The 24968-nt window shown below is 43.9% G+C and overlaps 1 protein-coding gene across 1 annotated transcript in view; it reads right to left on the bottom strand.

The window, feature by feature from the left end:
* The window catches only part of TTC7A (tetratricopeptide repeat domain 7A), a 515691-nt gene that overhangs the window by 352605 nt on the left and 138118 nt on the right, over positions 1-24968 (bottom strand). Inside the window, exons 7-8 of the mRNA XM_075339201.1 lie at positions 10811-10974; positions 6698-6761 (exon numbers count right to left, since the gene is read on the bottom strand). Of these exons, the coding sequence (XP_075195316.1) occupies positions 6698-6761; positions 10811-10974 (228 nt within the window). The remainder of the gene's footprint in view (positions 1-6697; positions 6762-10810; positions 10975-24968) is intronic.

Below are 24968 nucleotides of genomic sequence, written 5' to 3'. Positions count from 1 at the left end.
AAATCCTCCGCTATTTGTGTTGATTATTATGTTATATAACAAACGCTTTAACAGGGCATGTTATTGTTGTGCAGAATTAATAGGCTTCCAAATTATTGGGATATCACCGTATCCTGTAATAAAGCTCGTGTTATTCAAGAAATGGTATAAAACAGAGATTGCTAAAAATAGGCCTCACCCTGATTTGTAGAATAGGAAATGGGACACTACAAGACTAAGAAAAAAAAACCCAAAAAGAACCTTACGTTTAACCCTGTCAATAATTTAAAAATAACAAAAAAAAATAAAATCTCAAAATCAACATGTCAGCCCAACAGACTTAATACCTTCCGAGTCTCCCATTTCCATATTCTCTATTAGGACATATGGACACCATAGAGGGTGTAATCAGTGACTCCTGTACTGGCAGACCCAGTCCATCCATGTCTACAGGGTGGTAAATGACACATGCACCGCCTTTCTGTACTTTAAATCCGGGCCAGCACCATGTTTTCGTGGGCCCGTGGTAGAGAGGGCCTCAGTGGTGCACCCCTCTTTATGTTCGATTTTTGCTCCTTCCTTTTTTAAAAGCCATAACTTTTTTTTTTATTATTTTTCAGTCACTAGAGTTGTATGAGGGCTTGTTTTTTTGCAGTAGGAGCGGGAGTCTTTATCATTACTATATTGGGGTCCACACAACATTTTTTTGGCTGTGCTTACACGTTGCGGTCATTCTTGCCTGTTACGCTGCGGTCTTTACACTGTCTCCCTGCACAATCATTTAATCTTGTAAGGAAACAGTTAAACTTGTATAATCGAGCACCCGGTACCGAAGCCGGTGATCCTGCAGGTGAAAGAAGTCTTTTCCTGCAAGGTTAATGGACAGTGCGGGAAACACTGGAAAGACCACAGCGGTTTAAAGCCTCAGCATGACTTCAGATTGTGAACTGAACTCAGCCTTAATCCTTGTTTTCAGAATATTTTTTTCTAGAGACAAAGTAACCAAAAAACAGGGTATTGTAAAATTACTGATCTCCACTGAAGCTCAGCCTGTGATCTAACATGGCAGACATGGGGGTGTTCAGTAGACAATGAAATAGGTACCCCACAATCGCAGTGCATGGTGTGGCTGATGGTCATGGGAAGGGTCCCCAAATTTACCAAGTTTTGGAATGCTGAGGTCATAATTGACAGAGGCTAGAGATGAGCGGAGCCATTGGAATTTGGTTTGGGGGGTTCAGTCGGACTTTAGCTGAAGCTTGGTTCTGGACCTGGACTTGACCTGAACTCCATTGGAAGTCACTGAATGGACAGCTCGGCTCTTCGCCTACATACAGGCAGCCATAAGCAGAGCACTTCCGGGGAGGGAAGGGTTTTTCCATTTTTTTTTTGGTGCACACTACATCCGATCACGCTGTTGTCACCCCCAGTGCGAGACGATCAAACACTGCAAGTAAGTCACACTTGGCTGAGCCCTGAGCGTACCCAAGCACAGATAATCACTCGAGTGGTTTGCATACATGAAGCACCTAAATCGAAAATAGCGCCTTAGCCTGCTCCATACATGCAGTACATGTATCAGATGTCTGCAATAAAATCTGTGCCAACCGGTTTCCCCAAGAGGACCCGTAGAAGCGCCTGTAGCGCAAAACGGCCATCATCCCCTGGACTGCCTGCACCCGGCTTTTCTCCCGCATGTTCTTAACACACGTTTTCAATATAGTGGACTTTTTTGCAAGGCGTTGGTTAGTGCCGCTTTCTTCCTCTACTCCTGGATTTATTATCAGACGTTCTTCTGATTACTAGCGTGCACCCTTTGCCAGCTCTACACAGAGCATCCGACCAGATTCCTCTCCTGCAGCACCTGACAAGATATTCCCCGTTGGTGCAAGACCATACTTTTCTGTTGTATGCTCGCTCAAGTGGTTTGCATACGTAAAGCAACCAAACGCCAACACTGATTTTTTTAGTAAAGTCTGTGTTTGGTACGAACACCAAACTTTACTTTTCAGGTTCATTTATCTCTAACAGTGGCACCTAAGGGGCTCGAAAACAGCTCCTGAGCCGGCTCCACACATGCAATACATGTGGAAGATGTCTGCACTCAACTCTGGGCCAACCAGTTCCCCTAAGAGCATTAGGCCTCGTTTACCGGGTGCCGATTCCAGCCCTGCTTTAAATGTTCTTTTAATTTACCACAAAAACAAGGGTAATAAATAATGAAAAACTGGAGAACAATCAGAAATAATTAGAAATTGCAATGAATAAATTGGAATTAAAAGTTTTAGACACAAAAAAGGAGGATGATGCATTTGCACACTACATCTGTTACACGCAAAGAACATGACTCAGTGCGACATTCCATACCAACGACATTGGGGAGTCTATAACTGGCCACAAAACATTACTCCAACACTGCTAAACACAGTATGGAAGTATGGCGAACATATGTGTAGATAAATATATCTCCAAGGTGAGAATACCGCTAGCAGGAGCCTGTGTGCACTGGGGAAAGTGCTGACAATCTACTCCCTGTACCATCTTGTGTGAATCTTCAGAGTGACATATTGCCACTGATATCTCTACATTACTGAACTACTTCTTAAGAAATGAACGGAGGAGAAAATGCACCGAAATGTGTTACGTTCTCTTCTTCACGCGTCTCATCTGCGCAGATACAGTAGCAATATTTCAATACGGTAACAGATGATGGTAAATGGTGAACTGGTAAATATTCTGGATTATTAAAAAATGGACTTTCAACGAAAGGGGTAGTCATTTATAGTATACTAGAAGGTGGCCCGATTCTAACGTATCGGGTAGTGTAGAATGTGTATATAGGTGAGCAGATTGAATAATAAGGTAATGAATGGACTGGATGGGTTGGGTTTAATTTAGTATTCTTATAATTGTTTATTGGTTTTAAAATGAAAAACAACAGAAGGAACAGTTTTAATAGAGGAGTCTAATGTTTAGTGATGTCCATGGCTTGTAATGAAAGAAGGCCATGAACAGTGTAAAGTTAAGTAAAAATATGCTGATGCTGTGATGTGGCCCAATGCTGGTATGTGCCCCCATTATGGTGCAGCCACCATCCTGACATGTGCCCCCATCCTGCGGGGTAATGTGTGCGGGGAGCGGAGTGCGGGGGGTGGAGCCCAGCGGGGCCATGGCGCTGAGGACGTCAGTGCTGGGGACTGCATGGCTGGGAACAGGTGACTATCCAGGTGTGTGTGTGTGTGTTCAGTGTATACATGCGGTGGGCAGAGTGCAGGGGGGTGGAGCCGAGTGGGGTAATGTGTGCGGGGGGCGGAGGCGAGCGGTGGGTATGTCTCAGCTGGGTTGCCGATGTGGGCTCCCAGGGGTGCAGCACTCACCGGGGAGTCGGGGCTCCGTGTGGGTGCGGGGAAAAGTGTCGGGCGTCGTCCTGTCGGCCCGTAGTTTGGGCTGTTAGGTTAGCTGAGCCGTTGGTCGCAGGCTCTTGAGCGCGCGCGGTGTGGCGACAGTTGTCACTGTAATGACGTCATTTCGGAGCAAGACAGACAGACAGAATAAGGCAATTATATATATAGATAATAATTGTCTGATAAAAGAGATTTCCAGAGGTGGGACCCTCACTTATCTCCAGATTCTGCAACTATCTCAATTATGGCTAACAGTGGGTGGGGAGATGACATTGCAAGAGTTGGCTGTCGTCTTGTAGACTCCATTCTGGGCAATGTCTGGCTACCAGTGGGTGGAGAGGTGGCATTGCAAGAGTCGGCTGTCTCCTTATAGACTCCATTTTAGGCAACGTCTGGCCACCAGTGGGTGCAGAGGTGGCATCACAAGAGTCGGCTGTCTCCTTGTAGACTCCATTCCGGACAACGCCTGGGTACTAGTGGGTGGAAAGGTGGCATTGCAAGAGTCGTATTTCTCCTTGTAGACTCCATTCTGGGCAACGTCTGGTTACCAGTGTGTGGAGAGGTGGCATTGCAAGAGTCAGATGTCTCCTTGTAGAGTCATTCTGGGCAATGTCTGGCTACCACTGGGTGGAGAGGTGGCATTGCAAGAGTCGGCTGTCTCCTTATAGACTCCATTTTGGACAACGCCTGGGTACTAGTGGGTGGAGAGGTGGCATCGCAAGAGTCGGATTTCTCCTTGTAGTCTCCATTCTGGGCAACGTCTGGCTACCAGTGGGTGGAGAGGTGGCATCACAAGAGTCACCTGTCTCCTTGTAGACGTTTTGAATACAGACGAGAGTATTTGCTCAACTGTATTTGGAACTCCTATAGCAATGGATGGAGACAGGGGGTGCATGTACTGCCACCTCTACACCCACAGGTGGTCGGAAGCCATTCAGAAAGGTGTTTCGTTCTGGAGATAGATGTAGGTCCCAAAAGTGGGACTGGTATCTATCAAAAATTTATAAAATGTCTTTTTGTATATGCCACAAACATTTCTCATGATACAACCTCTTTTAATTCAATATGTAAAATATGCAATTGAGCAAAAAAGATTCACAGGATCCTTGTACAGCAGCAATGTTGGTAATCTGCGGCTACTAGACCAGATCACTGCAAACCTCCAACTACCTACAGCAGCCACTGCGCCTGTTTAGCTCACCATGACAAATGCGTTGTGCCACAAATAAATAGGATTGTAGGATTAGCACCCGTGATGCCGGAGGTAGAAGGAGGCTCACAGTGCTCTGATCCAGTGGCCATGGGAAACAATGTGGCCACTTAAACCAATCTTTTAGCTAAACTCAAACAAAATGCTAGCTCTGTGTGAAATATCTTAAAATAAAATAAAACCTTACGTTATTCAGAAAAAAAGATATTATTTCATGGAGATCATATGAGGAGAGGAGAGTGATGAGATATAGGAGGTATTTGTCTCATAACATGGTCTGCTAGCTTTGGTTTTACACAGGACTGCAGGTTAGTGTACTGAATCACACGGAATTGCTTACCTCTCCATGGTGATCGGGTCCCTGTAATGCGATCACAGGGACACGATCTCTGCCATAGTAAGCCTGGGTTATCAGCATGACAACCCCGGGTTACTGAGCTACGGAGAGCCTCACACACCATGCTGTATGCACGGTGTATGAGGCAAAGTGCTGCGATATAATCCCCTGTAGTGATAAAGCTCTGCAGGGGATTATAGCAATGCAGGAAATAAACATTGAAACAAATTGACATGCTGCTTCTTTTTTCAGCAACAAAATCTGCAAGGAAAAAAGAAGCAGCATGTGCACAGCAAGTCAGGATTCTCATACACTTTGATGGAATGTTTTTTCCTTGCTTTTATTGATTAAAAAAAGCAAGGAAAAACTCATGAAAAAAGGCAAAAAAAAGCCATGTGGGCACGTAGCCTTAGGGGTACTTTGCACACTACGACATCGCAGCTGCGATGTCGGTGGGGACAAATCGAAAGTGACGCACATCCGGCGTCACTGTCGATATCGGAGTGTGTAAATCGTTTTTGATACCATTAATGAGTGCAAAAGCGTCGAAATCGTATCATCAGTGTAGCGTCGGTCATTTCCATAATTTCGGAAGGACCAATGTTACGATGTTGTTCCTCGTTCCTGCGGCAGCACACATCGCTGTGTGTGAAGCCGCAGGAGCGAGGAACATCTCCTACCTGCGTCCCGGCCGGCTATGCGGAAGGAAGGAGGTGGGCGGGATGTTTACGTCCCGCTCATCTCCGCCCCTGCGCTTCTATTGGCCGCCTGCCGTGTGACGTCGCTGTGACGCCGCACGACCCGCCCCCTTAGTAAGGAGGCGATTCGCCGGCCAGAGTGACGTCGCAGGGCAGGCAAGTCCGTGTGAAGCTGCCGTACCGATAATGTTTGCTACAGCAGCTATACCACAATATCGTATGTGCGACGGGGGCGGGGACTATCGCGCTCGACATCGCAAGCATCGGCTTGCGATGTTATAGTGTGCAAAGTACCCCTTAGGGTCTTTGCACACTTTTTTTTGCGTGTTTTTCTGCAGATGAAACCTATAGGATGAAAGTGGATGAGAATCCTGACGTTTCTTGCACATGTTGCTTATTTTTTTCCTTGCAAATTTGCTGCAGATTAAGGCCCCTTTCACACATCAGTTTTTTGCCATCAATCAAAATGCGTCAAATTTTGAAAAAAAAACGGATCCAAAGACTGATGCTGCTGGATCCGTTTTTTTCTCATTGACTTGTATTAGCAACGGATTGGAACGGATGTCCTCACATTTCACGTTTTTTGTGTACGTCCGCTTAATATAATGGAAGCCTATGGGAGCAGGATCCGTCGTCATCCGTCAAATGACGGAATCCGTGGACGGATTCCTTTTTTTTTTTTAACTGAGCATGCTCCAATTGATATTTAACCCCTAGCAAGTCGGATCCGTCAAAAAACATCAGTTTTTTCACAATCTGCAACGGATCCGTTGAGAAAACGGATTGTGACTGATAGCAAAAAACTGATGTGTAAAAGGGGCCTAAAATCTGCAGCATGTCAATTCTTTCAGCATTTTTGCTGCAGATTTCACCTATTTACCGAGTGGGAAACTGCATCAAAAACGAACGACAAAAAACAAACATATGTAAAAAAAAACGTTGCGTTTTTCCTGCCAACACATCAGGATTTGCAACAGAATTTTCTGTTGCAAATCCTCAACGTTTGCACAAACCCTTAGACGGAGTGATACCTGTGCAAGGTATAATAGTAATAACGGTAACAGCTTACCATAGATTCGCTGATCAGAAGGAGCAGGAGAGCCTCCTCGATATTGTCCTGTGGGCAGTATAGGCTAGAAACAAACAGAAATGAAGAATTAGGTTACATAGTGGAGATACACAAGTGTTACACTGCGAGACCTGTAACAGAAAACAAGCCATGCATGATTCATGTGCCACCCAATACCCTCACCGGGCACCACATGCCGAATACTGATAATCACCATTGCCATGATACAGACACTTATCAGGAGGGCAAAAAACTAAATTAAACAGTTAAATGTATCCTGTGCATTGCATTGCCTCTGTGCATTAGAGGGATTTTTTAATTTATTTATTTTTAAAAACTTTGTCTTAAAAAGAATGCGTTAGCACATCAGTCTGTACAGGTGTGTTTTTTCACTAATAATATAAATAATAAAAATGATACCTTTTATGTAAAGATCCGATGTACCAGTCAAAAGAAATCTTTGCAAATCCGGCTGGAAAAGCGCTGGTATTTGTCATTAGAAAATTTGAAGTCTAAGAGCACTGACACGTTCCCAGTGCATGTTCATAAAGCTTCTACCTTAGATTTTTCCATTACAAGCACATCGGATCTCTATATGATAGGAATCCTTTTTATTGAGGGACAATGCCACATGAGGCCCGCCAAGGTGTTTGATGCTGGTCATGGGACACGGTGACGCTGACTCCCTTCCTCCTACATTCAAATGTATTGCATCTTTCAGACGACAATACATTTCAACACTGTGGTGCAGAGACTGGGCAGAGAAGCGTACAGAAAAAAAACATCAATCATCCCCAGTCCCGACAAACAGCAGCGTGATGAGGTCAGCACACTACAAACCAGTGTCGGGGGATACTTGTAGAAGAGCAGTGTGAGGGGCTATTTTGGAGGAGGTCAGCGTGAGGGGGGCATTATGGAGAGGGGCAGTATGTGGGGGAACATTATTGAAAGAGGGTCTTTGTGGGGGAGGGATGTTATGGAGAAGGGCCAGTGTGAGTTAGATATTATGGAGAGGAGCAGTGTGTGTGAGGATATTATGGAGAGGGGCACTGTGTCTAGGGATATTATGGAAAGGGGCAGTGTGAGAGTTACATATTATGTAAAAGGGCAGTGTGTGGGGAACATTACAGAGAGGGGCAATTTGAGGGATATTATGGAGAGGGGCAGTGAGGGGGGCATGTTATGGAGAGAAAGCACAGTGCACCGTGGGAGATATTCATGTATAGTCAGTGGTTCAGGCACTGCATTCATGAACTGATGGTGGTTCTGACGCCACATACATGTGCTGATGGTGGTTCTATTCTTGAAAACATGTAGTAAATCATAACATGCTTCATAGCAATCTTAAAACTTAAAATCCTCAAAATTTAGAGATTTCAGATTATGAGGAGGATTTGGTAAGTTTCTGCTCCAAAAACTCAAGTTCAAGTTAGCGTGTCTTCACACTGATTTTATTATGGTGCAGAAACTCTCCAAATCCACCCCAAATACTCATAACTTGCTACTGGTGACGTATTAATGTACTGATGATGGTTATGGTGATGTATTAATGTAAGCACCCCTTTACTGGTATTTGGGATTGGTTCCATATGGGCATGTGGCCTTTGGACCAAAAAATGTTGTGCACCCCTGATTTAGAGCTAGAAAACAAAAAAAATTGCAAGTAAAAACAAAGACACATCAAATTAAGGCTGCAGTTTCCCCACACAGGGCATTTGTTAATGAATTCTCTTATTTAAACAGCACAATACATTTAATTAGAGGTGCCCATAAGGGGAACATTTTGTTGTCTTTCCTAAAAGACTACTGTCTTGTTAAAAGTGACTCTGACAACAGATAGTCAATGCAAAACTGTTTACATTACTAAATAGTTCTCTTAGACCTGATGATGTTAGATTAAACTCACTCTCTGCCCACCTAGCCTAAAGGGGGCTTAACACGCTACGATATCGTTAATGTTTTATCGTCGGGGTCACGTTGTTAGTGAAGCACATCCAGCGTCATTAACGATATCGCAGCGTGTGACACTGACCAGCGACCTTAAACGACCTCAAAAATGGTGAAAATCGTTCACCATGGAGAGGTCGTCCCAAACTCAAAAATCGGTAAGGGTTGTTTATCCATGTTGTTCATCGCTCATGCGGCAGCACACATCGCTATGTGTGACACCGCAGGAGCGAGGAACGTCTCCTTACCTGCCGCCGGCCCCAATGTGGAAGGAAGGAGGTGGGCGGGATGTTACGTCCCGCTCATCTCCGCCCCTCCGCTTTGTTTGGCCGCTTAGTGACGTCGCGGTGACGCCGAACGTCCCTCCCCCTTGAAGGAGGGATTGTTCGGCAGTCACAGCGACGACGCCGACCAGGTAAGTGCGATAATGTTCGCTGCGGCAGCGATCACACGATATAGCAGGTGCGACGGGGGCGGGGACTTACACGCTCGATATCGCTAGGAATTGCTAGCGATATCGTAGCGTGTAAAGCCCGCTTAACAGTTCCTCAGTGGTCCTCCTACATACTGCTGCTGAATCTCTGCCCACCTAGTCTGAGTGACAGATCCTCAGTGTGCTCCTCACTGGTTAATTTTTTTTTTTTCCCAATTAGTCTGAATGACAAATCTTCAGTGTGCCTCCTCCTTCCTGCTGGTTAATCTCAGCCGAATTAATCTGACTGACAGATCTTCAGTGTCTCTCCTCACTGCTGCTGGTTAAATTTTTTTTGCCCATTTAGTCTGACTGACAGATCCTCAGTGTGCCTCCTCCCTGCTGCTAGTTAATGTTAACCCAATTAGTCTGAGTGACAGATCTTCAGTGTGCCTCCGCCTTGCTGCAGGATAACCTCAGCCTAATTACTTTAAACTGACAGCTCCTCAGTGTCCCTCCACCTTGCTGCTGGTTAAACTCAGCCCAATTAATCTGGCTGATAGCTCCTCAGTGTCCCTTCTCCCTGCTGTTGGTTAATCTTAGCCGAATTAGTCTGACTGACAGGTCCTCAACGTCCCACCTCCTGGCTGCTGCTGAATCTCAGCCCGCCTAGCCTGATTGACATCTCTTCACCCTTCTTCTCCCTGTGGCTAGTTAATCTCCACCCTAGCCTGACTGATAACGCCTCAGTGTCCCTCCCCCCTTCAACTGTTGACATCTCACACTGTTCAGTACAAGCTGCAGCTGTCAGTCAGGATGCTCTTATTCAATAGCTGAATGCTCTCATTAATATAAGGATTATAAGGCTACTCTGATGTACATTTTCAAGGTAAATACATCAGCTTCATCAAGTGTAAGATCTACTCAATACTGTATACAGTTTGTATTATGAAATTGTCACAGTCGTTCCTCTGTTGCAGAATTTTGTGACAGGTTTTGGGTCAGAATCTCACTTTATCTTGTGGGATTCTGCTGATTAAATGGATTCCCTTTCCTTTGGGGAGGGGAGGGTTAATGTCAGTTTACCTTCGAGCAGCTCCTGACTCCTGGTCAGGTGTTTCCAGTTGGGACCATGCCCAGGTCCTATAAATACCCTCTACTTCCACCAGAGGGTGACGGTTATTTTCATTCAATTGGAATCTTGGCCAGGAGGTGGAAGGCGCTAGATTAACCCTTTTTCTGAGACTTGTTTTGTGGGCTGCAGCATTGGTGTTTGCTGCAGCATTTCTAGGTGTGCTACGGTAGCTGTGTGGTATGGATGTTACCCAGTAGTCTGTTTTCTTTCCCCCCTTTTATGTTGTTTCCCCTTGAGCACTTTCAGTTGTTCCTTTGTGTGTGGCTGTCGTGTGTTTGAGTTGTTGTCTTTATCCGTTTGTCCTTATTTGTCGGTGGGGTTGTTGACTTCTGTTCTTGCCCCTTCTCCCCTGGTGGTGGGTTGTGGGGGGGTCTTTTCATCAGGGACAAGGACAGGAGATAGGGGCTAGGTTGGAGGCTTGGACCTCCTTACCTTTAAGGGTACCCCCGGGTGTTAGGGTGAGCGCAGGGGCCCCAGCCTTAAGGGGGCCCCTGCGCCCCTTAACCTGAAATCAGATCCAATTGTAGGCCCAGCAGTGGAGGGCATGTGGGAAACAATACACATTTGATAAGATATTAATAAAATAAGATAACGTTTGCGGGGAAAAAAAGATTCTTACTGATCTCCAGAATGAATCTGTGGTTTGTGACTGATGACCCCATAAGGGAAAGAGCTTTCTTCTCTGTTCACCATCAGTTCTGGTAAAGGACTTTTCAAGGGACTCCAATAACAATTCTCACTTAATGAATGGAGTAAAACCTCTGCCAGCTGCCTGTTCGCTGCCTGGTAAACAAGAGGAAAAAAAAAATAGATAACAAAATTAGCAACCCAAAAGTAATGCACGTGTAATCCTCCGAGCGCGGAATAATCTGCTGTGCTCATTTATTGTGTGGAAGCAAAATGATCATGTCTAGAGATTTCATTGTGCGGAGCCACAACCCCGACTAAGCCCCTAATAATAGCCGGGATATGAGATTATAAAATCCTGTTCAATGTCACCACTTGTAAATGGTCACTGGCCAGGAGAGGAAGAACGGGAAGAGAATAAACAGCCGTCCATGCTACCGTCAACACGCCTGCAATCTAATCCAGCCTCCATCTAATGGCCACAAGGGAACAGAAGTGACTTATACCGCTATACTGTACACCCCTCTGTACAAAGTATACCGTCAGTGTCTGTCAATCAATGCATAAAATAATATGTAATAACATCAATTAACCCACCAAAATGGAACCACCAATAGGACTGCAATTGTTTGCCTATTTTATGGTAAGGATATGGTTAAGCTAGGGCTACAGTGCCTTGCGAAAGTATTCGGCCCCCTTTAATTTTTCGACCTTTTCCCACATTTCAGGCTTCAAACATAAAAATAAAAAAAAATAAATTTTACGGTGAAGAATCAACAACAAGTGGACACAATTGTGAAGTTGAACGATATATACATTTTTTATCTTTATGTTTGAAGCCTGAAATGTGGGAAAAGGTTGAAAAATTCAAGGGGGCCGAATACTTTCGCAAGGCACTGTATATAGACCATTATAAAAAAAAAAAAATGATGAAATGTATTAATTTCATAGTATTTTGCATGTCCCTTCATAGGGTACTAACAAGCTATTGTTCACCCAGCATAAAGCAAGGATTCGTACAACCAAAGTTAATGGAAAAATATAATGGAAAACATAATGGCTACTTAAAGAGGACCAACCACCAGGATTTCCTATATAAACTAAAGCCAGTGCTATACTGGTGCTATCATGCTGATTCTATATATACCTTTAGTTGTGAGATCGGATGTATACTTTCTGAAATACAGGCAAGTAAAGTTTGTGAAATGCACTGTTATTTGATTGATAGCAGCTGCAAAATATCTAATAGGTGGGTCGGGTTTCGCTAGTTATTCCTGCCCCTGTCTGCCTGCCTATTCCCTAGAATCAGCATGATAGCGCCAGTATAATACTGGTTTTAGTTTATATATTAAAATCCTTGAGGTTGGTTGTCTATAAATGCAAAGAAGCAAAAATGAAGAACAAAAAAAAAAAAAAAGTAAAGTAGGTAGTTGTTAAAGGGAACCTGTCACCAGATTTGGTGGCTATAAGCTGCGGCCACCAACACTGGGCTCTTATATACAATATTCTAACATACTATATATAAGAGTCCAGGCCACTGTGTGAAACCTAAAAATCACTTTATAATACTCACCTAAGGAGCGGTGCGGTGCAGACTGGTCGGATGGGTATCTCTGTTCTCCGGTACTGGCGCCGCCTCCATCTTTGTCCTCCTTCTTCTGAAGCCGGGGTGCATGACGCGTCCTATGTCATCCACACTAGCCGGCATTGAGGTCCTAAACAGAGCAGATCAAAGTATTGAAGTGTGCCTGCGCGGAACCTCAATGCCGGCTAGTGTGGATGACGTAGGACGCGTCATGCACCCCGGCTTCAGAAAAAGGAGGACAAAGATGGAGGAGGCGCCAGTACCGGAGAACAGAGACACCCATCCGATCAGTCTGCACCGCACCGTTCCTTAGGTAAGTATTATAAAGTGATATTTACGTTCTACACAGCGGCCTGGGCTCTTATATACAGTATGGTGGAACGCTGTATATAAGAGCTCACTGGTGGTGACCGCAGCTTATAGTCACCAAATCTGGTGACAGGTTCCCCTTAAGACCCAAAAAGGCCTTGTCATTAGGGGGTTAAATTGTATGGATCAGGTAATAAATAGATGTGAAATTAGGCTATTGGCACACTCTGGTATGAGCTGGCCAGATGACAGCAAATATTGCTTCTTGTTTTTTATGCTTCCTCCCCTTCTTCCAAGAGCCATAACTTTTTTATCCATCGACACAGCAGTATGAGGGCTTGGGGTATTTTTGGTGTTTTTTTGCAGGAGTCATAGTTTTCATTTTGTTTTACAAATTATTTTACAAGTGGGGTGAAAAGGTGAAAAATATGCAATTCCTCTACTGTTTTTTTTTTGCTTCCTGTTTATGGCATTCAGTGTGTGATAAAAAATTATCGGCAAACAGGTTTTTTTTAATAACTTTAAAAATGGTTAAAAAAAAAAAAAAAAACATGGAAGATCCAAGCAACTAATCCCAAATAAAATTGGCACAGTGAGATTTATTATAGCATGTTCATTGTAATATAGAGTAGTATAATGTATAAGTTTGGAAAAAAAATATCTTTCTTTAATACAAGATTTATATGTTTGTTTTTAGTCAATAAGTAATTATTATTTTATGAGAACAAATAGGGTATTCTTCTTGTGCTTGTAACGTCTGACTGGCCAGAAGTCAAAAGTTACGTCACAAGCACTCAATGCATGTCTATGAGAGCCAGAATGAGGCCTGAACATAGGCTCTCATAGACTTGCATTGAGTTGTGACCTTCGGCGCACTCCATAAACACTGGAGCAGCCGGCAGGTCATAAAGCAGGGAAGCCTGATCAGAGAGGCGGTGAAATAAGATGAAGATGGCAGCAGGTGAGTATACAGTCATATGAAAAAGTTTGGGCACCCCTATTAATGTTAACCTTTTTTCTTTATAACAATTTGGGTTTTTGCAACAGCTATTTCAGTTTCATATATCTAATAACTGATGGACTGAGTAATATTTCTGGATTGAAATGAGGTTTATTGTAATAACAGAAAATGTGCAATCCACATTTAAACAAACTTTGACCGGTGCAAAAGTATGGGCACCTCAACATAAAAGTGACATGAATATTTTGTAGATCCTCCTTTTGCACAAATAACAGCCTCTAGTCGCTTCCTGTAGCTTTTAATGAGTTCCTGGATCCTGGATGAAGGTATATTTGACCATTCCTGTTTACAAAACAATTCCAGTTCAGTTAAGTTTGATGGTCGCCGAGCATGGACAGCCACTTCACATCATCCCACAGATGTTCAATGATATTCAGGTCTGGGGACTGGGCTGGCCATTCCAGAACATTGTAATTGTTCCTCTGCATGAATCCCTGAGTAGATTTGGAGCGGTGTTTTGGATCATTGTCTTGCTGAAATATCCATCCCCTGCGTAACTTCAACTTCGTCACTGATTCTTGCACATTATTGTCAAGAATCTGCTGATACTGAGTTGAATCCATGCGACCCTCAACTTTAACAAGATTCCCGGTGCCGGCATTGGCCACACAGCCCCAAAGCATGATGGAACCTCCACCAAAGTGACAAAGAAGATAGGAACCTTCATTAGGCCACCAGGTTTCTTGGGATCCAAACAGCATCCTGCCATCATGTGAGAACTGATGGGCGCCAGTACAGGAGATGCACAGGTACCTCAATCACACTAGTGGACACAGACCGAAAGAGCCCCTGTGCAAGAACAATATATGGGCCATTTGCAGTCCAAGAAGTCATCATAATGCACAATTACTCCTGCTTTGGCGTTAGAAGTGGGACCCTTACCGCTTGGACGCCTGTTCGGATGCACATGTTGCACCAATGGTATGTCCGCCCCTGTTCAACCATTTAAACGCAACTGTCAGTGATTAACGGCAGAGATGCAAACGTTGAATGTATAATTTAGCCGACACCTGTCTGCCACGGAGTGTCTCCGATTCCAGTCCACTCCATATACATGCACCCTTAAAGCCAGGGTCAAACATCCGTATAAATCAGACAAGCACTCGGACTAATGTTATTCTATGGGGAAGTGCTAATCAACGTTTTTTTTCTATTATGCTGACTGGGTGTGAGAAAAAAAAATTGCAGCATGCTGCGATTTGAGGATTTCATCCGCAGACTCACAGAATGGAGCACGGCCCCTGACACAACCATTTAGCGGTGAAACGCGCGTCAAGGCTCACTCTGTCTCCTGGTGTCCCCAGCACCTGGATATCAGCCCCGCCATTTCTTCAGGTACTTAACTCTCCCAGTGTCTGGCACTCATATTTACGGATGAGATTGTTCATCCCGAGTTCACAGTGGGGGCTTTGTATCTCATACCTGGAGTGTGAGCGTTCACCTTTGGCATTACCACAGGTGTTTATCAAACATGTGGGCCTGATATGGGTTGGATAACATGATGGCTGCGCTTTTTTACATGCTTTTGAGCGGTTGTTATTTATTGTCAGCGACTCTTGTTCTGTCTGCTTGATTTTGTACAAATGTAATGTTATTAAAAAAAATAAATAAATACAAGTTATTTATTTATTATCCTTTTGGTCTTCTGTTTTGGGTCTCCTGCTTTGTGATTGTCCTTCCATGTCATTCACTTAGGGTGTCCCTATTTTTGATATCTATGGTAGTTGGTGGACCTCTTCTTTGAAGGAAGTATTTTTAGGTTTACGTCATAGAATGGAAAAGATCGAGAAATTTTGTTCTCCATCTTCTCCTCACAGTGTGCTCGTATTTTCTCATCCAAGACAATCTAATCACACTACGATGACTCTTGGGTCAAACTCTGTTCAGAGTGTCATTAGCATAATCGACCCGATACACTCAGATGGGCCAATCTATGGTTGTGTAACCCTGGCCTAACAGGGATGTATTATATCACACCAGGCTGAAGGCATGAAAGTCGTCTGAACCCAACATTATGATGACTCCTGACTCGTTAATTCTCTTAGAGATAAGCCACTGAGACTAATGTTCACGGTGAGCCGAGAGACATACCTGTCTAAGGCCAGAGTAAAGGCTGCTTTACGCGCATCGATATCTCGTGCGATCACATTTGCGATCGCACCCGCCCCCATCGTTTGTGCGGCACAGGCAATTTGTTGCTCGTGTCGCACAAAGTCAGTAACCCCCGTCACAAGTACTTACCTCCTGAACGACCTCGCTGTGGGCGGCGAAAATCCACTTCCCGAAGGGGGAGGGACGTTCGACGTCACCGCGATGTCACTAAGCGGCCGGCCAATAGAAGCGGAGGGGCGGAGATGAGCGTGACGTAAACATCCCGCCCACCTCCCTCCTTCCGCATTGCCAGCGGCCGCAGGTAAGCTGCAGTTCATCGTTCCCGGGGTGTCTCACGGAGCGACGTGTGCTGCCTCGGGAACGATGAACAATCGGAGCACATTTGTGTTACGCTACAATATGTCAAACGAGGCTGGATGTGCGTCTATAACGACGTGACCCCCGACGACATATCGTTTGATATATCGTAGCGTGTAAAGCGGCCTTACACTTGCGAGTACTTCGCATGTAACTCGCGCGAGTCTATCATTAAATCACCCGGCACGGCCGCACACTCTCCGGGCAGGAGCGTCTCAGCCGCATAGAGATACATGCAACAGACCTGCTCCTATCAGCAGAGTGAGCGGCTGTGCCGGGTGATACCATGAGAGACTCGCACGAGTTACACGCGAGGCACTCGGAAGTGTGACTACGGTCTAAAGCCCATATCTACTTAGGGTGTATGGTCAGCTAAAGTAAAGCTATTTAACAGTCTCACCTATGAAGATCTTTATAAAGATTCTCCATATTATACACCTACAAGATTATATACCACTGATCTGTGTTGTTTTGTAGTTCTAATGGTTGCTAAACCATTGGTACCATGTGCCACACCTGGTGGTCTGGTCTGGTTGTTTCTAAGCTATGGACTTATCCAGCATCATCAGTTCAGGATACTTATTCCTAGATCAGTTACAGGATAATAAAAAAAAAAAGAAAGACAGAAAAAACGTTGTGGTGACCGCTGACATGATGAAGACAAGGATGAGAAAGTGTAGAAAAACATCTAACATTCCATAATAGACAGCAATGTCTTTCAAAATCGATTAGATGATAACCGGAGAAAGAAGTCTGATTGATTTTGAAACGCGTCGTAGTCTTTTAAGTGTTTGTTATTTTTCTACAGCTTCTCATCACCACGTTTTTTTTCTTCTATTATTGCCTTGCACATGTCTGAATGAGAAGGTCTGTTGGATTCAACGACTGGAGAAGCAGTCTATAAGAGGAATAGCACTTCACTACTGCTCTCGTCAGGTTGCCCGACCTCCGCAACTCCACCAGGTGAGCAGATTACATCTATTCTTCTCTGCTTCTTATAACCAGGACTTCACCATGGAGCGCTCCAATTTTGTCTTCTAGCCATCTCTTGATCAGAGTAGACAGTGGTTTCATAGACCACCTCTAGCTCTGAAGGACATGTCCTGTTTTGCATTCTACAGAAAACCCATTAATTAAAATAGTTGCTGTGCACTGCCTCATTTCTCCTGTAGTCGCGCTGCTGAAAATTGAATACCTGTTGTGGTGCTGCAGGAAAACTCAAAATCTGCAGTGGAGCTGCAGGGAAAATGAAAATCTGTAGCGGTGCTGCAGGGAAACTGAATATCTGTAGCGGTGCTGCAGGGAAACTGAATATCTGTAGCGGTGCTGCAGGGAAACTGAATATCTGTAGCGGTGCTGCAGGGAAACTGAATATCTGTAGCGGTGCTGCAGGGAAACTGAATATCTGTAGCGGTGCTGCAGGGAAACTGAATATCTGTAGCGGTGCTGCAGGGAAACAGAAAATCTGTAGCGGTGCTGCAGGGAAATGGAAAATCTGTAGCGGTGCTGCAGGGAAACTGAATATCTGTAGCAGTGCTGCAGGGAAACTGAATATCTGTAGCGGTGCTGCAGGGAAACTGAATATCTGTAGCGGTGCTGCAGGGAAACTGAATATCTGTAGCGGTGCTGCAGGGAAACAGAAAATCTGTAGCGGTGCTGCAGGGAAATGGAAAATCTGTAGCGGTGCTGCAGGGAAACGGAAAATCTGTAGCGGTGCTGCAGGGAAATGGAAAATCTGTAGCGGTGCTGCAGGGAAACGGAAAATCTGTAGCGGTGCTGCAGGGAAACGGAAAATCTGTATTGGTGCTGCAGGGAAATGGAAAATCTGTAGTGGTGCTGCAGGGAAACTGAATATCTGTAGTGGTGCTAAAGGGAAACTAAATATCTGTAGTGGTGCTAAAGGGAAACTGAATGTAGTGGTGTTACAGAGAAACTGAATATCTGTAGTGGTGCTATAGGGAAATTGAATATCTGTAGTGGTGCTGCAGGGAAATTGAATATCTGTAGAGTTGCTGCAGGGAAATTGAATTTCACTAGCGGTGCTGCAGGGAAATTGAATTTCACTAGCGGTGCTGCAGGGAAATTGAATATCTGTAGTGGTGCTGCAGGGAAATTGAATATCTGTAGTGGTGCTGCAGGGAAATTGAATATATGTAGTGGTGCTGCAGGGAAATTGAATATATGTAGTGGTGCTGCAGGGAAATTGAATATCTGTAGTGGTGCTGCAGGGAAATTGAATATCTCTAGCGGTGCTGCAGGGAAATTGAATATCTGTAGTGTTGCTGTAGGGAAATTGAATATCTGTAGTGGTGCTGCAGGGAAATTGAATATCTGTAGTGGTGCTGCAGGGAAATTGAATATGTGCAGTGGAGCTAAAAAGAAATTGAATGTCTTGGGTTAGGTTACCTCAGAGTTTAAAGCAGATTGCTTGTGGTTCCAAAAGGACCCTTTGTGATCAACTACTTATTAAGGGGCCTTTCTAACACATACCGATTGTTAAAAGAAGAGAATCCCTTTAACCAGATCGTCTTAAATGACAACTTCCCTTTCCTCTCTGACAAGTAGATACAGATGACAGAGGCTAGGTAAGTCTTGGGTAAGATGAGAAATGACGTTTCATGTTGTATTGTGATTACCAGACATAAAAGATTTTTTTTTTGCTATGGAAGACACTTCTAACCGTGTCACAAAAATAAGGCTACAATTAAATTTTTCAATTGTTTTCAAGTGCATGAAATCTTAATTAAATTATTAAAGAGCTACATCTAAAAAATGAATCCAGGTGATATTCTCTTCGTTCCACTTTTTGGTTCCCTCGTCCTCATCTTCATGTCCCAAGTAAAGGATTACCGGGATAGAGGTAATATTGCTTCCATACTCAATAGCTGGGATTGCTGTGCTGTAAATGTTAATTTCAGGAGTAGACACTAGTAGCTAGGCACTCAATGTGCACCAGGAGACCACTTTCCTTAGTGTGAGTACACACAATTATACAAAACAGCCCTGTTATTACCATTTAAATAAGAAAAGCGAAGGGTGATAATTATGTGAAAATATAGAAAACTGGATAATGCACAGATTTCAGGGGCAGAGGAAGAGCCACCATTGTGATCGTTTCTTTAGCAGATTAATTAAAGCTAGATAGGAACATGTTCATAAAAAAATCCTGTAAATGCTGAAGTGTAGATTTTTCGCTGCCGTCTTACCCATTATACCTTACACCACTTAAAAAGGATCAAACTCAAACTCACACTCAATTAGTCTAAGGCGCTAACCATTACAGAACAGGGCTGGGCAAAATGCGGCCCGCGTGCCTCCGCATGTTCCAGTCCTGCCCATGGCCGGAGACAGCCAGGAGGCCAAAAGCAGTAAACCGCAGTCCGCACCATGTCCTCCTCTGCTGCCTGTCCACTGTCCATACTTACCAGTCAGTATTCCCGCTATCTGCATCCTCAGCATTGGAATGCATTGGTGGAAGAAGGTGCTGCTGACTCCATATTCCACCAGCGTGAGGCACAGCAGAGACAAAGACATCACATCATCAGTGCGGAGCATCAGTTCACCAGAGCGGCAGGGGAACAGGAGCGAAGGGAGTATGCGGTGGTTTTTCATTTCATTTGTATGGTATGTTTGCATATATATAGTAGGCTATGTGGGGGTGCAGAAATGTCTATAGGGCGCTATGTGGGGGCTCATCCTGTATATAGGGAGCTATGTGGGGCTCATAATGAATATAGGAGGCTATGTGAGGGCTCATGCTGTAGATATAAGGCTCTGTGGGGCTCATAATGTATATACAGTGCCTACAAGTAGTATTCAACCCCCTGCAGATTTAGCAGGTTTACACATTCGGAATTAACTTGGCATTGTGACATTTGGACTGTAGATCAGCCTGGAAGTGTGAAATGCAGCAAAAAAGAATGTGATTTCTTTTTTATTTTTTTTTTTTTAAATTGAGAAAAGTTTATTCAGAGGGTCATTTATTATTCAACCCCTCAAACCACCAGAATTCTGTTTGGTTCCCCTAAAGTATTAAGAAGTATTTCAGGCACAAAGAACAATGAGCTTCACATGTTCGGATTAATTATCTCTTTTTCCAGCCTTTTCTGACTAATTAAGACCCTCCCCAAACTTGTGAACAGCACTCAGACTTGGTCAACATGGGAAATACAAAGGAGCATTCCAAGGCCATCAGAGACAAGATCGTGGAGGGTCACAAGGCTGGCAAGGGGTACAAAACCCTTTCCAAGGAGTTGGGCCTACCTGTCTCCACTGTTGGGAGAATCATCCGGAAGTGGAAGGCTTATGGAACTACTGTTAGCCTTCCACGGCCTGGACAGCCTTTGAAAGTTTCCTCCCGTGCCGAGGCCAGGCTTGTCCGAAGAGTCAAGGCTAACCCAAGGACAACAAGGAAGGAGCTCCGGGATGATCTCATGGCAGTGGGGACATTGGTTTCAGTCAATACCATAAGTTACGTACTCCACTGCAATGGTCTCCGTTCCAGACGAGCCCGTAAGGTACCTTTACTTTCAAAGCGTCACGTCAAGGTTTGTCTACAGTTTGCTCATGATCACTTGGAGGACTCTGAGAAAGACTGGTTCAAGGTTCTCTGGTCTGATGAGACCAAGATCAAGATCTTTGGTGCCAACCACACACGTGACGTTTGGAGACTGGATGGCACTGCATACGACCCCAAGAATACCATCCCTACAGTCAAGCATGGTGGTGGCAGCATCATGCTGTGGGTGCTGATTCTCAGCCAAGGGGCCTGGCCATCTGGTCCGCATCCATGGGAAGATGGATAGCACGGCCTACCTGGAGATTTTGGCCAAGAACCTCCGCTCCTCCATCGGGGATCTTAAGATGGGTCGTCATTTCATCTTCCAACAAGACAACGACCCAAAGCACACAGCCAAGAAAACCAAGGCCTGGTTCAAGAGGGAAAAAATCAAGGTGTTGCAGTGGCCTAGTCAGTCTCCTGACCTTAACCCAATTGAAAACTTGTGGAAGGAGCTCAAGATTAAAGTCCACATGAGACACCCAAAGAATCTAGATAACTTGGAGAAGATCTGCATGGAGAAGTGGGCCAAGATAACTCCAGAGACCTGTGCCGGCCTGATCAGGTCTTATAAAAGACGATTATTAGATGTAATTGCAAACAAGGGTTATTCCACAAAATATTAAACCTAGGGGTTGAATAATAATTGACCCACACTTTTATGTTGAAAATTTATTAAAATTTAACTGAGCAACATAACTTGTTGGTTTGTAAGATTTATGCATCTGTTAATAAATCCTGCTCTTGTTTGAAGTTTGCAGGCTCCAACTTATTTGCATCTTATCAAACCTGCTAAATCTGCAGGGGGTTGAATACTACTTGTAGGCACTGTATGAGGCTATATCAGGGATCAAAATTTAGCAACACACACTGTATATAGTTGGTCTATGTGGGGGCTCACACTGTATATAGAGGGGCTATGTGTTGGCTCATACTGTATATAGTGGGACTATGTGGGGACTCACACAAGAGAAGGGCTATGTGGAGGTCACAATGTATATAGAGGGGCTGTTTGGGGCTCACACTATATAGAGAGGCTATTTGGAGGCTCAGACTGCAGATAGAGGGGCTATGTGGGGACTCACACTGTATATACAGTAGAGGGGCTATGTGGTGGCTCACATTGTATATAGTGGGGGCTTGCGCAAAAGGGCCTGTGTGAGCTCACTATATATACTGCTCATACAGTATATAGAGGGCTGTGTGAGGGCTTATCCTGTATAGAGGGAGCTATGTGAGGGCTCATGCAGTATATAAGGGGGGTTGTGTGTATACTTATATGGCAGATAAGGGGTGAAATAATACTTAATCCTGCTCAATATTAAGTGATACAATTAATATAAAATAATTAAAATTGTAATTAATATGGTAATATTAATATTAAGCAGAAATAATTTCAGCCTATTGGTTTGACCGTCCACATCAGTTGCAGTCTCTCATGTGGTCCCTCGGGAAAATTAACTTTAAAAAAATTAACATTAAATTATAGAACATTAAATTGCCAACAACATGTCAACATGCCAACAGCTCATAGAGACATTACCTAATACAGCAGATACTAGGACTGGCTGAGGTAAGAAGAGGCTGCTCACACAGTTGTCCTCCCTGTGTATCTGATCTAATACTGGAGATAACAGGTATGCTGAGGGAAGTGTCATGGTTCAGTTTTACAGATTTGATCCAGTGACCTGGTCAGATCCTCTCTCTGCTGGGCTATTGTCTTTTTTCCTTGCCCTGATGGTTCCTATTGTTTTTACTCTCACTTCTTGGTTTGCTCCTCTCTAGGTATTTCTCATTTTCCCATTTTGGTCTGCCCTATCACATCCTGGGTTGGGTTATATATGTTCACCTTTCATTACACTTCTTTGTTGGTTACACCTCTAGGTGAACTTCTGTCTAGGAGTTCCAATTCTTCAAATTAGGGGTTTAACTTTGGGTAAACACCAGTTGAGTTTCTGCTGAGACTTGTTTTTTTTTTCCTTCCCAATACCTATACCTTTCACTTTATAAGAAAGTGTTTTATTTATCTCACTATGGGTTCTTGTATTTTCATACACATCTTCTTCTCCCCTTGTTGGCAAGGTCTTGCAATCTTCCTTGTGGACACTCAGGAGCTATAGGAAACCCCTCTATGGCCTTTTAGGGAGTCATGCCCGAGGTGGTGTTATTAGTTGTGAGGCTAGGGTCCTGCTAATCTGTACAGGGACAAGTTGGGTGTGGGTGCGTAATCTCCCTGTAGTAGGTCTTCCCCTTTTCGATTACCCGTATGAGAAGGTTTATGTTCATAACAGTAAGAAGAGGCTGCTCACACTGCTGTACAATCTAATACTGGAGATACCAAATTTACTCAGGTATGAAAAGGCCACTCATTCTGCTGTCCACCATGTCTAGTTGATTTAATATCAAAGATACCAGAAGAGCTGAGGTAAAAGGAGGCTGTTCACACTGCAGTCCACCCTGCCTATCTGATCTAATACTGGAGGTACCAGAAGTACTGAGGTGAGAAGAGGCTGCTCACACTGCTGTCCATCCTGTCGATCTGTTCTAATACTTGAGATAACCGGAGTGCTAAGATAAAAAGAGGCTGCTCCGACTGCTGTCCATCCTGATTTTCTAATCTAAAGGCACTGTCACACACAGAGATAAATCTTTGGCAGATCGGTGGTTGCAGTGAAATCATGGACATATTGTTCCATTTGTACACAGCCACAAACCTGGCACTGATTGTCCACAATTTCACTGCAACCACAGATCTACCACAGATCTGCCACAGATTTATCTCTGTGTGTGACAGTGCCTTAATACTGGAGATACCAAGTGCTGAGGTGAGAAGAGGCTGCTTACACTGCTGTCCATCTGATCATCTAATACTGTAGACATCAATGGTGCAGAGGTAACCTCACTGTTGTCCACCATATCTTTCTGATCTAATACTGGTGATACCAGGGGAGCTTAAGTAAAAAGGAGGCTGGTCTCCACTGTGTCATTTTAATATAATGGGGATACAAAAAAATATTAGAGTAAGAAGAGGCTGCTAACACTGTTGTCTGCACTGTCTATCTGACCTAATACTGGAGGTACCAGGAATGCCTGAGGGAGTCAGGGAACAAGGTGCACCTTCATAGAATGCAGCCCAGGAGCTGTAGAAGGTGATACTTTAGGTTCAATACTGAAAAACTGGTGACAGGTTCCCTTTAAATCTGTTTTTAAGAAGAACATGAAAAAAAACCGTCAGTGTTGAAATAAGCAGGTTACGAAAACTTTCCTACTGTATATGCGATACTATACTACTGCATTGCCGATTGTGCCTATAATTATTAACATATATGGGCGCTGATGACTGTGAAAACTTGATTCTTTTTCTTTAGATAAAGTAATACATTTTGAGAGGCGTTTATCATATTCACAGGATAGGATCGCAGCTTTTCCATGCCAAAAGGCCATTAATAGCAGTAGGCTAATGTAAAGCCGCAACCAGCTAATAGACCACAGTCAGTGATCCTTTCTGCAGACAGTATTCGCTCCCCTCAAATCAATATGGCAGAAATGGCAATCATCAGTAATGTGCTTTAATAAGAGTATATTACAAAAATATGCTGGCTGCTAATATCTAGTTCACAACAAAGTAATAAAATGAGAATGGCCTGAGTGATGTGGAAAATCAACCGTAAGCGTATTAAAGCACATACAAAAATATAGAATGTACGGCAGTAGCAGACTAGATGGACCATATGGGCTTTTTCCGCTGTCAATCTTTTGTTATTATTAGTAAGGGCTCGCGCAAGTGACATTTTAGGTCTTTGCAATTCGTTGGATGTAAACCTGGTATAGTTGCTGGATTGTGGAGACTGTCCATTACAGCCTTATTAGGAGCCCACCAATGAACGCACTTCAGGAAATAGGACGTTACCCCCCCAACCCCGAAATTTCTTATTTCACTTTTTTGGGGAGGTCATTTCAGGAGAGCTTTTTTGATATTACCGCTAGTGTTGAGCAAGTAGTTGACTACTCGTGTACTGTCCACTACTCGCATATTCGTTAGGAGTAGCGGGTGCTATGTACAGTCATATGAAAAAGTTTGGGCACCCCTATTAATGTTAACCTTTTTTCTTTATAACAATTTGGGGTTTTGCAACAGCTATTTTAGTTTCATATATCTAATAACTGATTGACTGAGTAATATTTCTGGATTGAAATGAGGTTTATTG

The sequence above is a fragment of the Anomaloglossus baeobatrachus genome, chromosome 3 (assembly GCF_048569485.1).
Source record: "Anomaloglossus baeobatrachus isolate aAnoBae1 chromosome 3, aAnoBae1.hap1, whole genome shotgun sequence".
Taxonomy (NCBI): domain Eukaryota; kingdom Metazoa; phylum Chordata; class Amphibia; order Anura; family Aromobatidae; genus Anomaloglossus; species Anomaloglossus baeobatrachus.
The sequence above is the reverse complement of the archived record's forward strand: the minus strand, read 5'-3'. Positions and strand labels throughout refer to the sequence as shown.